The sequence below is a fragment of the Anthonomus grandis genome, chromosome 1 (genome assembly GCF_022605725.1).
Source record: "Anthonomus grandis grandis chromosome 1, icAntGran1.3, whole genome shotgun sequence".
Lineage (NCBI taxonomy): Eukaryota > Metazoa > Arthropoda > Insecta > Coleoptera > Curculionidae > Anthonomus > Anthonomus grandis.
In genome coordinates, this window is record NC_065546.1 from 34979455 (window position 1) to 34993580 (window position 14126).

A 14126-nucleotide genomic window follows, 5' to 3' on the forward strand; every position below is an offset into this window, starting at 1 on the left:
CAAGGCAACACTCAAGTGATACAGCTTTTTAAACAAAGAGGTTTTAAATATGGGTCATTTAACAATTTCCGTTCGGCCCTGGCAAACAAAATAAATAAGACTTGAAAACAACTACATAGTGAATAATTGTATAGTGATCTATTCGAATAAAGCGCCTCATATAATTTCGATCGAACTTCCTAAAGTTCGTTTGATCGATAAATAATAAAACATATTTTATATATTAATATACTGGTTAGCACATTTGTGGTTTGGTATCTAAACCATAACGCACATACTTTTCTGTTATATCATTTTATGTCCTATATTAACCATAACATAGTATTAGGATTCGTAAGATCTAAGTTTATAAGAACAATAAAACACATATTTTAAAGTGCATGCATCTATCCCAAATTAATTGAAACTTCGTAAATTTTAGCGAAATTAAAAAAAAAAAACAAATACGATAAAAAATCTCAAAATTAACGCAGCTATCTTACATTTTTAACTAAATGTAACTTTTTATTTTATTTCGGTACACATAACCATTAACCTCCCAAAAGTTTTTTTGTTTTGTTGCCCTACAATTGGCACCACTGAAATTTGTCAGAGTGACCAACATCGAAAGGACACAATCACTTAAAATGACGGCCACCTAGTACCCTAGTAGTGGTCATTTATTTTTCAATAGATTGGCAATCCAGGTATTCAGTTCGTGTTTACAGTGCTACGATGTAAACGTGTTCGTTCACTGATGTGCAACAATTACATATATGATCCACAAAAGATTGAATCCGCCTTAGAAAAAGAGCCTTGAAAGACTGCTCTGCCATAAATATATTCTTTTTTAAATAAAAAGGACGTAGTATTTTTTTTAACATTTGGCCTCCTAAATTCGATTACCTACGTGATGAAAGAATTATTTGCTTCATACCTCTTTATTATGAGTTTTGCTATGTAGCAATGTAGTCGGCTTAAGTAAAGGGCACAGTAATTATCAGATCGCTACCATTTAAAGGCCTTGACGTATTTTAAAAAGAAGATTCATGTTTTTGACGTCACATCTGCCATTTACTTTACTTGGTAAAAAAGGACCTGTGACGACGTGATGAACTGTTAATTTGATTTTAGATCAATCAATGGAAACGGGGAAAAAGTAAACAAATCGTTAAATGTCATATAATATATATTTACAAAAATGGATAACAGATCTGAAGCACTGGACACAAAAGATTTACAAATTCCCATAAGTATATTGTTAGTACTTAAAGACACCCGGATAAATCATAAACCCTAATAAATGTTAAAGAAAATCAATGTATCCCAGTGTGATCTTTTAATAATTAAATACGAAATACGTAATTAAACATTATTAAATTATCTATGTAGCTCAACAGAAAGTTTAAAGAAACAGTCCCATGTAAACATAAACGTGACCAATTTATCCTAGAAAAATTGTGATAAATTAATTTGCTGCAAATACTTATAGTAATTACTTCTAAAAGGCCTTTTTTTATTTAACTATTGCTTTGGGCAGTTTATTAGATATAAAACACTTTAACAATCACATGGGACACCCTGTACACAAACCGACGAAATTTGTTAACTTTTGCTAATATTACCTAAAAAATATAACAAGAAAAACCATTTTCAGCTTATATTAGGATGACCATATTTCTTTCGAGCATAATATATAAACCAGTTTCGCAATGACATTCCAGGAATATTGTGAGCATCTCAGGTATATCCCGAGAAACTTTGGTATATTAACCGAGTATTTTACCATATACCCCTTCACTTCACTTAGTTCAAAATTCACCAAGTAAATATTTATTTTTGCAAAATCTTAAAAATATTTTTCTAATTTTAAACTTGAGTTTTTTTTAGCTTTACTTTGGCCAATACTACCTAGATATTCAGGAATAGTGAACATTTAAACCTTTATTTTATTTAAACATTTAAACCTTAATTTCTATTGAAATTGGAAAATTAATAAGTAGACTTTTTTTAATGGTAGTAGAGAATCAAAAGCTGACTGCAAATATGGTCACCATATAAGCTTAAAATAGGATGCCACTTTTTTCAAATCTGATAATACTTATGCTACTAAATTATAAAAAAAGGAGTATTACAAAGTTCAGATAACAATAATGTAAAACCGAAATCGGTTTTTGGCACTACTTCCGTCACAAAAAAATCATTATATAATTTAAACTATAAGCAAGTATTAAAGCTATAAAATTTACTATATTTAATTAAGAAAGGAACCTGCAAGAGAACCATTAATTTTTAAACAAATGCCATGAGAATTAGAGCTGTCATTTTAAGAAAGATCTGATCTCTTTTTAATGACAGTTCTGGTGAAAAATACAGTCAGGAAGGACGGATTCAATTCCAGGGATAGGAAGTTTACATATAAAATTAGTATTATTTACATAAATTAGGACCAAATATGCTCATAAAAACGTCTTAATTGCCGATTTAGAGGTTAAAAGCGATTTTTTCTTGGATGTATATCCATATCTCTTGAGTTGTATACCATCCTGCCTCACCCTAAAACATAAATGTTACAACAATAATCATAAAAAAAACCGTTCTTTAATCAACAATAATCATATTTTACATCAAATAGCAGGTTATTTGCACTTAGTTTACAAGTACAGGCAATTGAAATTCTAAAAACCATGCTGACTTTATTTTTGCTATTTATTAATTCTTTGGTGTGGTGTAAGTGGTCTAAGGAACGCTTAAAAATATATTTTCCCCCTTACCCTTGTTCGAGCTTAATTATTATTGTAATGTATTTTACTATTAATTATTATTTTATGTATTTGACTAAAATTCACAATTTAAAGTAAAATTTTATAAGTCTAACATCATTGGTTTTTCCTTTCTCATCTCCTCTGCACAAATCTACAACAGGCTGGTAATGTTGAGAAATGCGAAGTGGAAAACGGTCGAAAAAGAGGTCTCAAGCAAATAATCTGTAAAAGTTAATTGAAGAGTGGAAATTCAAAGGAGTCTAAGTGCCACTGCCGGCAAATTTCAGGTAACACTTGTGTAGTAGTCTACGTCCCAACGCCAATAGCATACAAACGGGTCTATGCGCCTTTCGTATTACCTTTGTATTATTTTCTGACGTCAAAACCTGCAGCCGGTATAAGCGCAGGTATCTTTTTTAGGTTAAACGGAAACGGGTCAAAGTGCCAAGCACTTAACTTCATTAGTATATAAAATGGACGCACGTGGCAATGTACAACAGAGCGATAATGTAAAAAGACGCCAAAAAGGTACTGAAAGTATTAGAAAAGAAAGAAAAAGGTGCAGAATTAGTGGTTTACAACATTCAAATTATAAAAGTGTTATTGTGCCGCCAAAAAATCCACCTGAACTTGAGGTAAGCAATTCTAACCTTAAAACTACTATGTGGAGTGACAATTGCATAGGACAAAACAAGAACAAGATTATTTTAATGTAGATGATTTACCTAGTTTCTAAGGGTATCTACGAAAAGGTTGAGCAAAAATTTCTGATAAGTGGCCATTCATATCTCACTTGTGATAGAGATTTTGCACAAATAGAAAAGAGAAAACGCGTTGTAAAAAACTACACTCTCGAAAATATAGAAAAGATGATAAGAGGCACGCCACCAAAGACCTTTTAATGTACTACGTATGGAAAAAAACGATTTTAAAGATTTTCAGAGCATGGCAGGCGAACATCTAAATACGACTAAACTACAAATTTCACAAATAGCCTGGATTAAAATTGAACAGGGGCAAAAAACGTTGGTTAAAACCAAAAAGACCTTCTCTCAGCTCGAGGAATGGACCACTTGTAATGTTCTAAAGAAGGGAAAAAGGTCGACTGAAATTCCGGTAGCATTGGTTCCAGACCTCGACTGCAGAAACCGTATTTCAGCAGAGAAGCTGAAAAACTTAAAAGATATGATGGACTATATTCCTGTTAAATATGTTCAGTTTTATTATAATATCATAGAAAAAACACAATCGAATTAAAAGGCTCCTTTGGACATAGACCCTTTTGACAGTGTATTATAGTTGGCACTTAGGACCTTCTAGTGGATTTTGTGTTATGATTAGTTTTTCTCAATTTTTGTTTTGTGTATAACAATATAACACGTTTATTGATTCTTGTTTAATTTGCCTAATAAAACTATTTCAATACAAATTTAGGTTTTTTTAATGTTATATATATTTTTTTATCAATATCTCAGTTTCATTTTTTTGGCACTTAGACCCTTTTGAATTTCCACTCTTCAATTGAAATCAAGGCCTTAACTTTTAGCGCTAAAGAAAAACCACAACAATTATTATTATATCAGTAGTGCAGAGAATTTTCTTATTGTAATCGTAAATTTTTGTGACAGTTTGTAAAATCTAAAAATAATGTCAATTTCGGCCAAAAGTCATGAATATGTTGTTTGTTACTTTGCCCCTCAGGAGATTTTTTTTTAAACCTATTTTTAACCCTTTGAAGTGAAGTGGTTCCATCTTGAAACCATATTAATAAAATAATCTAACTTTATCGTCCAGTGGTATTTCTTTGTAGCCATGAAAATGATTATCCCATAAGGTCATAAATAGGATAGAGGATCCCTTCGCGCCAAATCCTTCAGTTTACAAATTAACCTAAACCATAGGAAAACCAGAGGAACAAAAACAAAAAATTTGTGTGTAAACAGTTCAAAAGGCCGTTTCAAGTAAGTTTTTTTGCATTAATTGATACTTTAGGTGCTTAAATTTGGTAGTTACTAACACATTTCCAGGTGTTTTTTCTAAGGTTTTATCATGAAACCACTGTGGTACCAACTATTGTTACTACTTCAATTTTTTTCTCAAAAGCTGACTAAGATATTTTTTTTTGTTTTACCTCTATTTTTGTTATTTTCAGAATATCCACCCACTTCAAGTTGAGAAATATGTCTTTTACCACTGCAATTTGGAAAATGAAGAAAGATCAAGAATTTGGAAAGACTCATTTTCCAGATCAGCCCATCCTCTCTGATGATGATGAAGAAGCTAACATTACAGAATCGCCTTATGTCTCGCGGAGTATGCAGTCTGGAGTGATTCAGAATATAATTTACCCCTGAGTCATTTTATATGGAAAGAGCAAGATTGCTTGCCAATATTGTGAGGTCTTCTGAAGAAGACAGTGGGCCTAGCAAAGAATTACCCGTCACATGCGCCTTTTAAATTCTTCAATCTTTTATCTGATAATGAATTGCTGCAGCATATATTTAGCAGACTAATTTGTCTGCTCTCCAGAGCGGCAAAACTTTTTTTCACCACTACTATAACTGAAATGAAAATTTCCTACCCATTAAAGTACTAATGAAGTCCGCTTCTTACAGAGATTTTTGGTCCTCAAGACCAGAAATGAAAGACAACTCAATTTCCTCAAAAATGTGTTTTTGGGCTTTTGCTATCAAATTTGCATCTGAATTTAATTATAAGAATAAGAATATTGTTGAATAAAACAATTACAAAGAAATGGAAGTGGGATTTGATAAAATTTGGCCCTATATTGGCGCACAATTATCAATTATTTTATGACCCGAAGAAAGAACAAGCTGTAGACTTCCGACGCTCGTACTATTCCACAATTTTAGCATCGATTTTTAGCCAGATTGCCGCGTCAGACTGCGAGCCGTGTACCCTTTTGGGCGCTATTTTGTCTAGGTTACTTGTTAGGTAAGGCGGACAAATCTGCAAAACCAATATTTTGTTGAGAAGTTATAGTTTGTGCAATATTAATAGTTCTATATTTAATTTTATTTGAAAAACAAATCTCTTTAACCCTTTCGCTCACTGTGTACACATTTGTGTACATGAATTTATCATCATCCTTATATAAATTCAGAAAGGAATTTATTGGTTTGCTCATAGTGTCAACATTTGTGTACATTAGGATCTTACATGTAGTATAGATACCGCCCTCTAGGGGCTTTCAATAAATGTTTGTTACTGTAATTTTAACAGCTGGCGAGCAATATTTGAGTAACGCGTGCAAGGTTATCTAGTAGATTATTGTGGTGTTTTGTTTGTGGTGAAAATAGTAAAAATAAATAAAAACAAATTAATAAAAGGTGGTATTGTGAGTGCTAACAGTGATCCATTCAGTTTTTTTCGCGGAAGTACATGTATTTTGTCTTTGAAGGCACGTACATATTTGTGTACACTGTGAATCAGAGAAGTAAAATTATAAGGTAAATATAATCGTACTTTTTTCTTTTTTATATTAGTAAATAGTTAAATATTATAGAATCCTCGTTTATAATGAGCCGAAATCGCCCGCTAACAGATAAAGAACTATTAGATTTAATAGAAGCCGGATTATCAGACATTGAAGGACTCAGTGACGGCGAATTCAATGAAGATGATGGCTTTGATTTTGATCCTGAAGGTATATTACTTGGAACTAGTATATTATATAATGTGCGTAGCATATATACTTTTTATCTTGTAGAATTACAAGGAATGAGTGATGAGGAGGAAGAGGCTGAACCTGTTCTCAGCACACCTGTAACTCAACAATGTGAAGAGACTGAGCAGCTAGAACAAGCAGAACCTAAACCAGTTCCCAACATAATGGCAAAAACTCCACAAAAGTCAAAGAAATCCAATATAGAAGACTATTTGGAAAACAATGGTCTTTCAAAGAAAAAGGATATATTCTGGCGAAAAAATGTGCAGTATATCACTTCACCAATAGAGTGGCACGTTAGAGAAGAAGAACCAGTAGTTCAGCTAGAAAGCCCAGCTTTTTTTTTCTGTAATTATTTTGCAGATATTTTCCAACCCATGATGGAATATACAAATCTTTACGCTGTTCAGCAACAAACCCGCTTTGTTCCTACGACGGTTGAAGAACTAAAAACGTTTGTAGGAATACATATCATCATGGGTAATTTACATTACCCAAGAATTAAGTTATACTGGGACCATAAATTACAAATTCCACTGATTTCCAATAATATGGCTGTTAATTATATTACTAATTACTAAACTTACTTAATTACTGTCTTTTATAAATTGCGACAACATATTCACTTCGTGAATATTTACGAAAAACCGGACAACAGTGACAGATTTTGGAAGGTGCGTCCATTATATGATGCAATTAGGAGAGGATGCCTTTCCCTTCCATTGGAATCAAAATTGTGTGTGGACGAGCAAATGGTGCCGTTCAAAGGCAGTTTGAACATCAAGCAATACGTCAAAAACAAACCCAAACCATGGGGAATTAAGATTTTTGCGCTATGTGGCAGCAGTGGCATCTTGTATGATTTTATAATATATCAAGGATCTACTACTGAACTTGGCCCACAGCAACTTGATGTATTTGATTCGGGTGCCGCAGTGGTACTAAAATTATCTGAACGAATCTCACACCCTAGGATACAGTTATATTTTGACAACTATTTTTCAAATTATAACTTACTTCAGTACCTTAGAAATAAGCAAATATATACAACGTGCACAGCAAGAGCTGAAAGATTTAAAAATCCGCCATTTTCGTCCGATAAGGATATGAAAATAAAAGGTCGAGGTTGTTCCGAAGAAATTATTAGCGGGGATGGCGAAGTCATAATGACAAAATGGTACGACAACCGGCCAGTTGTAATGGCATCAAATTATATGGGAGTTGGTGATAAAGACCAGTGCCGGCGATGGGATAAAAAAGGGAAGGACTATATTTAGGTTTCAAGACCACAAGTAATAAATAACTACAACTATAACATGGGGGGTGTTGACAAGATGGATTTCCTTATTACCTTGTATCGGACATTTATTAGGTCTAAAAAGTGGACTCTGAGAATGTTTGCTCATGCCATAGATATGGCATGCGTAAACGGCTGGTTGGAATATAAAGAAAAAGCTGCTAACTTGGGTGTGGCTAAGAATGATGTCCTAGATTTGCTTTACTTTAGAGCCTATGTTGCTGAGGTTTTAATCTTGGCAGGAAAAACATCTACTAGGAAGAGGAGGCCACCAGCGGCTGATAGTCCGGGTCCTTCAACGCCGAAACCGTTAAAAGTAAGACCAGAAATTAGACCAGTGGCCGAAGTTCGTTTGAACAGACTAGATCATTTGCCATCCATTGATGAAAAAGACTTTGGATCTAGGTGTAAAGTACCAGGCTGTAAAGGACGGTCAAGAATTTTATGCCAAAAATGTAACGTTCACCTGTGCCTTACAAAAAAAAGCAACTGTTTTGCAATATATCATACAAAGTATTTTTTGTTCTAATTTATCTTTTATACCATTGACTACTAAAAAAAAAACTAAAAACAAACAAAAAAATAAAAAAACTGTTTACGTTAAAAATTTCCAAAAAAATTAAAGAGTTGATTTACAAAAAATGAAATTTTTCTTTTAAAAAATTTAAATTCATGAGAAACGGGTTAAGAAAGAAGTTTAAAGCTAAATAAAGATTTAGCCATTTATTAGCTACGCTTTTATTCCTTTCAAAATGTAATGAATAGACCAATTTATCTTTCACAAACTATAGCTTTTAAGGGGCCTATCTCGCGCTAAAGATGTGGCGTCGGAATGATATCTGGTGGGGATACAGTCTTTTCTTTGTCATACCTCAGCAGTCTACTTAGTTATTTCCTTTTCTAATGTATTAACCTCCTCTCTGTAATATTAATTTGCCAGTACGGTATATTTGATTTTCAAATATATACAGGCAAACCAGAAATAGTGATGTTTCTTTGGGTGAGAGAGTGAGTAGTGCTTGATATAACTTAAGGCCTAGAAAATAAAGTATATCATGTATACTTCAATAATTTTTTTACAACTCTAGATATAAATCTTTATCATTGACACAAATTTATTCGGGTGGAACTCTTAAGGGCGAGTAGGCAAAAGCTACCAAGAAATTTAATACCACAAAAGCGCAACTAAATCGGGATGAATGAGATTGGTTGGCGAAAAAGTAATGAAATTCTCTATATCAGATGGAAAGAGAAAAGAACTGTATAGTTGTTGTATAAAACTATTGCAGATTATCGGAAATTCATGGGCTGATACGTTGATTATCAAAGAGACAGTAAAGGACGAAAATGTTAACATCGGTTGTTTTGGATTTTTTTAGATACGACCATGATCAATGCTTTCATTATATTCAGAAACAAAACCAAAAGCAAAACAACGCTGAAAAATGTTAGATGCCAAGTAATTACGGCTATGATTGGAGCTTCTGTAGGTAGAGGAGTTCCTTGAGCTAGAACTTCATTTTCTCCACCAGTTATAAGATTTAAATCAAACATTTCTACAGAAGTAACACAAGATCAATCCAAAGATTTGCCACTCCACGGCACTTCAAGAAGCTGTGATTCGTGTAGTTCTGCAAAGGAGCCCCATCGCACAAGATGGTTACATGCGCAATGCATAGTGAGTTTGTGCATTTGATCTACAAGAAACTACTTTTTGGTTTATCATTCTTAATGATTTATGTTTAATCATAAATATTAGTTGTAATTGCACATTATCTATAATAGATTCTCTGCCTTTTATTGAGTTAATTTTGTGGAATTATATTGAAATCTTGGGGCATTATGGTTTCTCTGAGTAACCACTTTAAATTGTTTAAACAAATACATTTTGTGGCAAATTAACACTGCCTGCCGTTTATTTAAGGCGTCAATTACACAAACCGAATTTCAGACTTTTTATTCAAATTATAGTAATATTTTGTTAAGATTACCATCAACTTCATTTTAACTGGGATTACGTTAAAAAAATGAATAAACCATAAGTCGTAGTGAAGCTTTATAATCAATGGGAACAAAGTTAAAGGGTGCCAAAGTTACCAAAATAATTCAGTTATTTCTCAGTAATTTTGTATGTAACTTTGTCCTCGTTGATTGCCCAGCTTCGCTTCCAGAAGAAAAATTATAGAGAATTTAATTATCTTCATTTTTATCCTATACATTTTTTGTACGATTGTAAACCAGAAAATAAAATTTCGCGAAAAAATCAAAGCTTGCATGGATATTTTAAAACTTCAAACGCCAAATCGTTTGTATTAATTAAAACTGAAAAAAACATATCCCTAGAGCCACCAAACGCTTAAAATACAGATAATCTAAAATCCTCACCGTTTCTAACTAAACCCCAGACCGCCTAAAACAACTCAAGGCGGTATGTTCCTCACTTCCAACCATTGCACGTCATCATCGAACCTCTCCACCCTCACCTTCTGCCTATAATGGTACTCTTTCAAGTAATTCTTTAATGTTTTCGGTAACTGTAAGTGATTGATGTTATCGTACGTTAATTTATTAACGATAGCGGCACGGGCCAAATGTTGTAACGAAAAGGTAAAGTTTCGATGTAAAGGCCACGTGAGCATCGGCTCGAAGAACATGCAACTGCTCGGGTCTTTGTAGTGTTCGATTAAGCCGCAAACGGTTTCGGACGTGAATACGCCCGGATCGTGAGAATCGAAGCTGAATCGGTGGTTCCATTGTTCGATCCGGGCGTGGAGGGAACGTCCATATTTGCGGAATGAAACGCTGAAGAGGAATTCTTCTTGGGCGGAATCGCGGAGGAGAAACGTACCTTCTGGTTTGCCGTCTAGGAGACGTTCTGCTTCGTATCTGTCCATTTTACCTAAAAAATAAATGAATATGAGTATTCTTGTATATTTTAGGTGTCTTTGTGAGTGATTAAAAATTTGAGGGATAATTTAATTCTAGTGTTAAAAAGCCTTTGGAAAAACATTGGTTCTATGTATTACATGTTTAGGACAGTTGGATTAATTTTATGTTTTATTCCAGGCTTTCCCAAGGCAGCGACTTTGTGTTTTCAACTTATCCGTAATCATTATGTCAATTCTCTTTTCCGCTGACTTCAATTTTAATTTATTTATTCATGCTAAAATACTTAATAGCATTTGCAGAAGTCAAAAAAAAAACTGTAAACTAAGAGTTATAATTTAAACCTAGTCATTACATAAAAGTTAAAATATAATTCATAAAATCACGTTAGTAATTACAATAATATTATCATGATTAAAAGAAACATATTAATATATTGATATAGATAAGTATATAAAACAAGATAACGGCACAAAGGAAACTATTTACATTTAAAAAGAGAGGCATTAAAAATAAAATTTTTAAAAGCATATTTAAAAAAATATACACATTATGACACTCGAGACACGTAGGACATTAAAAAGCACTATGACCTATTTATTGTTAAAGGAACTTTCTGTGTTGTTAAATACCCCTGCACAAAATAAATTTTTTTCTTTTTGTTTAAAATTTCCTTTTATGTCTTTTGATAACTTGTTGAAGTTTATCTGCTATAAACTGCGGGCGACACTGGCACTTAGGCGGCAACAGGCAGGCAAAATATTTAATTTTTTAAAAGCTGGTCTGTAACACTAAAACCTATACCTGCTAGGATCCTAATAGCCTTGGGCTGTAGAGAAAACAATCTTGCAGCCGAAGATGCACCTTGCCAAGCTAGGATACCATATGACATGAATGAGTGAAAAAGGTCAGCATAAACATTCACTAATGTCCTGTGGGATACACAGTTATAGAGGTTTTTTAGTAAGAACCCAGGGCCTCTCAACCTCTCCGATACTTCCTCCGAATGAACATCCCATGTGAGCTTTGAATCAAAATACAAAATACAATACAATATTTTACTTGAAATGGATCTGTAAAATCTGCAATATCCCGCAGAGAGAATAAAATTTGTTGAGTCTTTTCTTTATCAAGCATTAGTTTATTGGCATTAAACCATTCTTTTGCTTTCAGTTGTGCTCCAGACGACCCCATCCACAAACAATAAATATTGAGCGAGCTCATACATTGGCAAGTCACTTATCTGGTATCTCATACTCGTGTCTTTAACATTGGCTTGGAAAACAAGTGCAAACTCTTAAATAAGTTAAATTTCCTTTTTGATTTTGTATTCACACTATTGTAGAGCAGGATGGGAGGTGGCATCCTATACAGAGGACACAAATTACTGGCTCTCCATTTCTTATAATGTCTGCACATAACCTTAATTTCACTATGATATATGATTTGTAATTTATTCATGTTAAATACCTCACTAATATCAAATCTTACTTAATGCTTTTTAAGCACTTTGACTTTCCTTTTTTATGCTTCTCTTGGAGTCATCTTCCAGGCATTTAACTTAATTTTTTTATGTTGTCCATGCTCTTGTTGTTGTTTATTATGTTTTCCATTGATTTTAAATAATTTTTTATACTTTTCACTTTGACTTTTGAACTTATTTCGTATGTCTTACAGGGAGTTACAGTAAAGAAAACGTTAAGCCACTTGAGCGCCTGAACTTTTCTTTGTATGTACTTTTTTCTCGAAATTGCATTAATTTATCGTCATTTTCTATACAGGGTGACTTTCAACCTATGCGCATAAACTTGGGAAATGATAGCTAATGAGTAATAATGAAAAAAAAATTTAGTAAAATATTTTTAGTTTTGGAGATATCCATATTTTTTAAAATAAAAAACGTGTATTTTTTAACGTGTTTAATTTAAACTAATTTAAAGCAACTGTTCGAAGTTGTTTCTATTATTTTCGATACAGACTTGAGCTCGTCGAATCCATGAAGACGTATATGCACGGGCCAAACCAGGCTGTAGGCGAATTGCGTCACTGGCAGCGTTTATGCGATGTCGTAGCTCTTGCTCAGTATCAACTTCGTTTACATACACCATTGTTTCCATATGACCCCACAAATAAAAGTCTAATGGATTGTCAGGCGAGCGAGGGGGGGGCACCCAACTGGACCATCACGGCCTATCCATCGTCCGGGAAACACACGATCTAAATGTTGTCGCACTCGTCGTGAAAAATGTGGTGGTGCACCATCATGAAGAAACCACATGTTCTGCCTAATGTTGAGATTAACATTTTCAAGGAGCACTGGTAAAATGTTGCGCAAAAATTCTAAATACCGAGCACCAGTCAAACGATTTTCCAGAATAAAAGGTGGGATGAGCATCCCGTTCAGAATTCCAGCCCATACATTTACAGAAAAACGCTGTTAAAAGTATGTTCTCCGTGTAATATGCGGATTTTCCAAAGCCCAGTAATGAGTGTTATGAAAGTTGAAAATTCCATTGCGCGTAAAATTTGCCTCATCCGTAACTAAAATGTTCGTGGTAAAGTTTGGGCTTAACTGCTGGTGATGTAACAACCACTCACAAAAGTGTACTCGAAGCGGCACATCTCTTGGAAGTAGGGCTTGTACCCTCTGCACATGAAACAGGTACAGCAACTCGTGCCTTAAAATTTGCCAATTTGTAGATTGCGATATTCCTAATCGCGCTGCAATTGTCCTAGTGCTAATTCCAGGTTGTTCTTTGATAACTTCTAAAATATCCTCCTCCAGATTTAGAATATGCCTAGGTCTAATAGCTCCTCCATCTAGTCCAGGCCGCGGCCGCAAATTGCCAGTTTCTCTACCCCGCTGAATAACACGTAAGAAAGCCCCACGTTTCAGGTGATATCTTCGGGGAAATCTTTGGGCATACAGATCAGCTGCTGCCACTGCATTCTGATGCGTTTCTCCGTAAACCAAAACCATGTCGACAAGTTCTTCGTTTGTAAAAATGTGCGCCATTACATTTGACGCTTTTATTTTGTTTGTGTGAAAATAACGATCGAAAACGATCACAGCCACCAACAAACTAAGTATTGCTAAAGATTCCAAACAACAATTTCCAAACATTATGACTTGTTTACTATCAGTTATTAATAAAAGAAATAAGTTCGTCTGATACACGTTCTGTTGACATTTGTTTAACTTTATTTCGGAAACCAAAAATATTTTACTACATTTTTTCTCATTATTGATCTTCATCTACTATTTCCCAAGTTTATGCGCATAGGTTGAAAATCACCCTGTATATTCCAGGCGATCCATCCCAGGCGCACAGGGGCTCGAAACCCCCTACCTTTCTAATAAAAATATTAAATTCACTAAAAATAAAAAGATAAAACTAATGAACTCCCCTCGTCACCTACATAATTAACCTCCCAAGCCTAAGCCGGCAGCCTGGTCCGCCTGCAGATTCATCGAAAAAATGTTTCCGCAAGAGTAAAATAATGAGTGGAC

At 33.9% G+C, this 14126-nt stretch overlaps 1 protein-coding gene across 3 annotated transcripts in view; it reads right to left on the minus strand.

Annotated features, from left to right (window-relative positions):
• Window positions 1-1150: 1150 nt before the first annotated feature.
• The window catches only part of LOC126747874 (uncharacterized), a 35134-nt gene continuing 22158 nt past the window's right edge, over window positions 1151-14126 (minus strand). For 2 of the 3 annotated variants that reach the window (XM_050456948.1, XM_050456887.1), the window contains exon 7: window positions 1151-10628. In XM_050456948.1, coding sequence (XP_050312905.1) covers window positions 10150-10628 — 479 coding nt within the window. In that variant the 3' untranslated portion in view covers window positions 1151-10149. The remainder of the gene's footprint in view (window positions 10629-14126) is intronic. The other variant, XM_050456833.1, reaches the window with a different exon arrangement.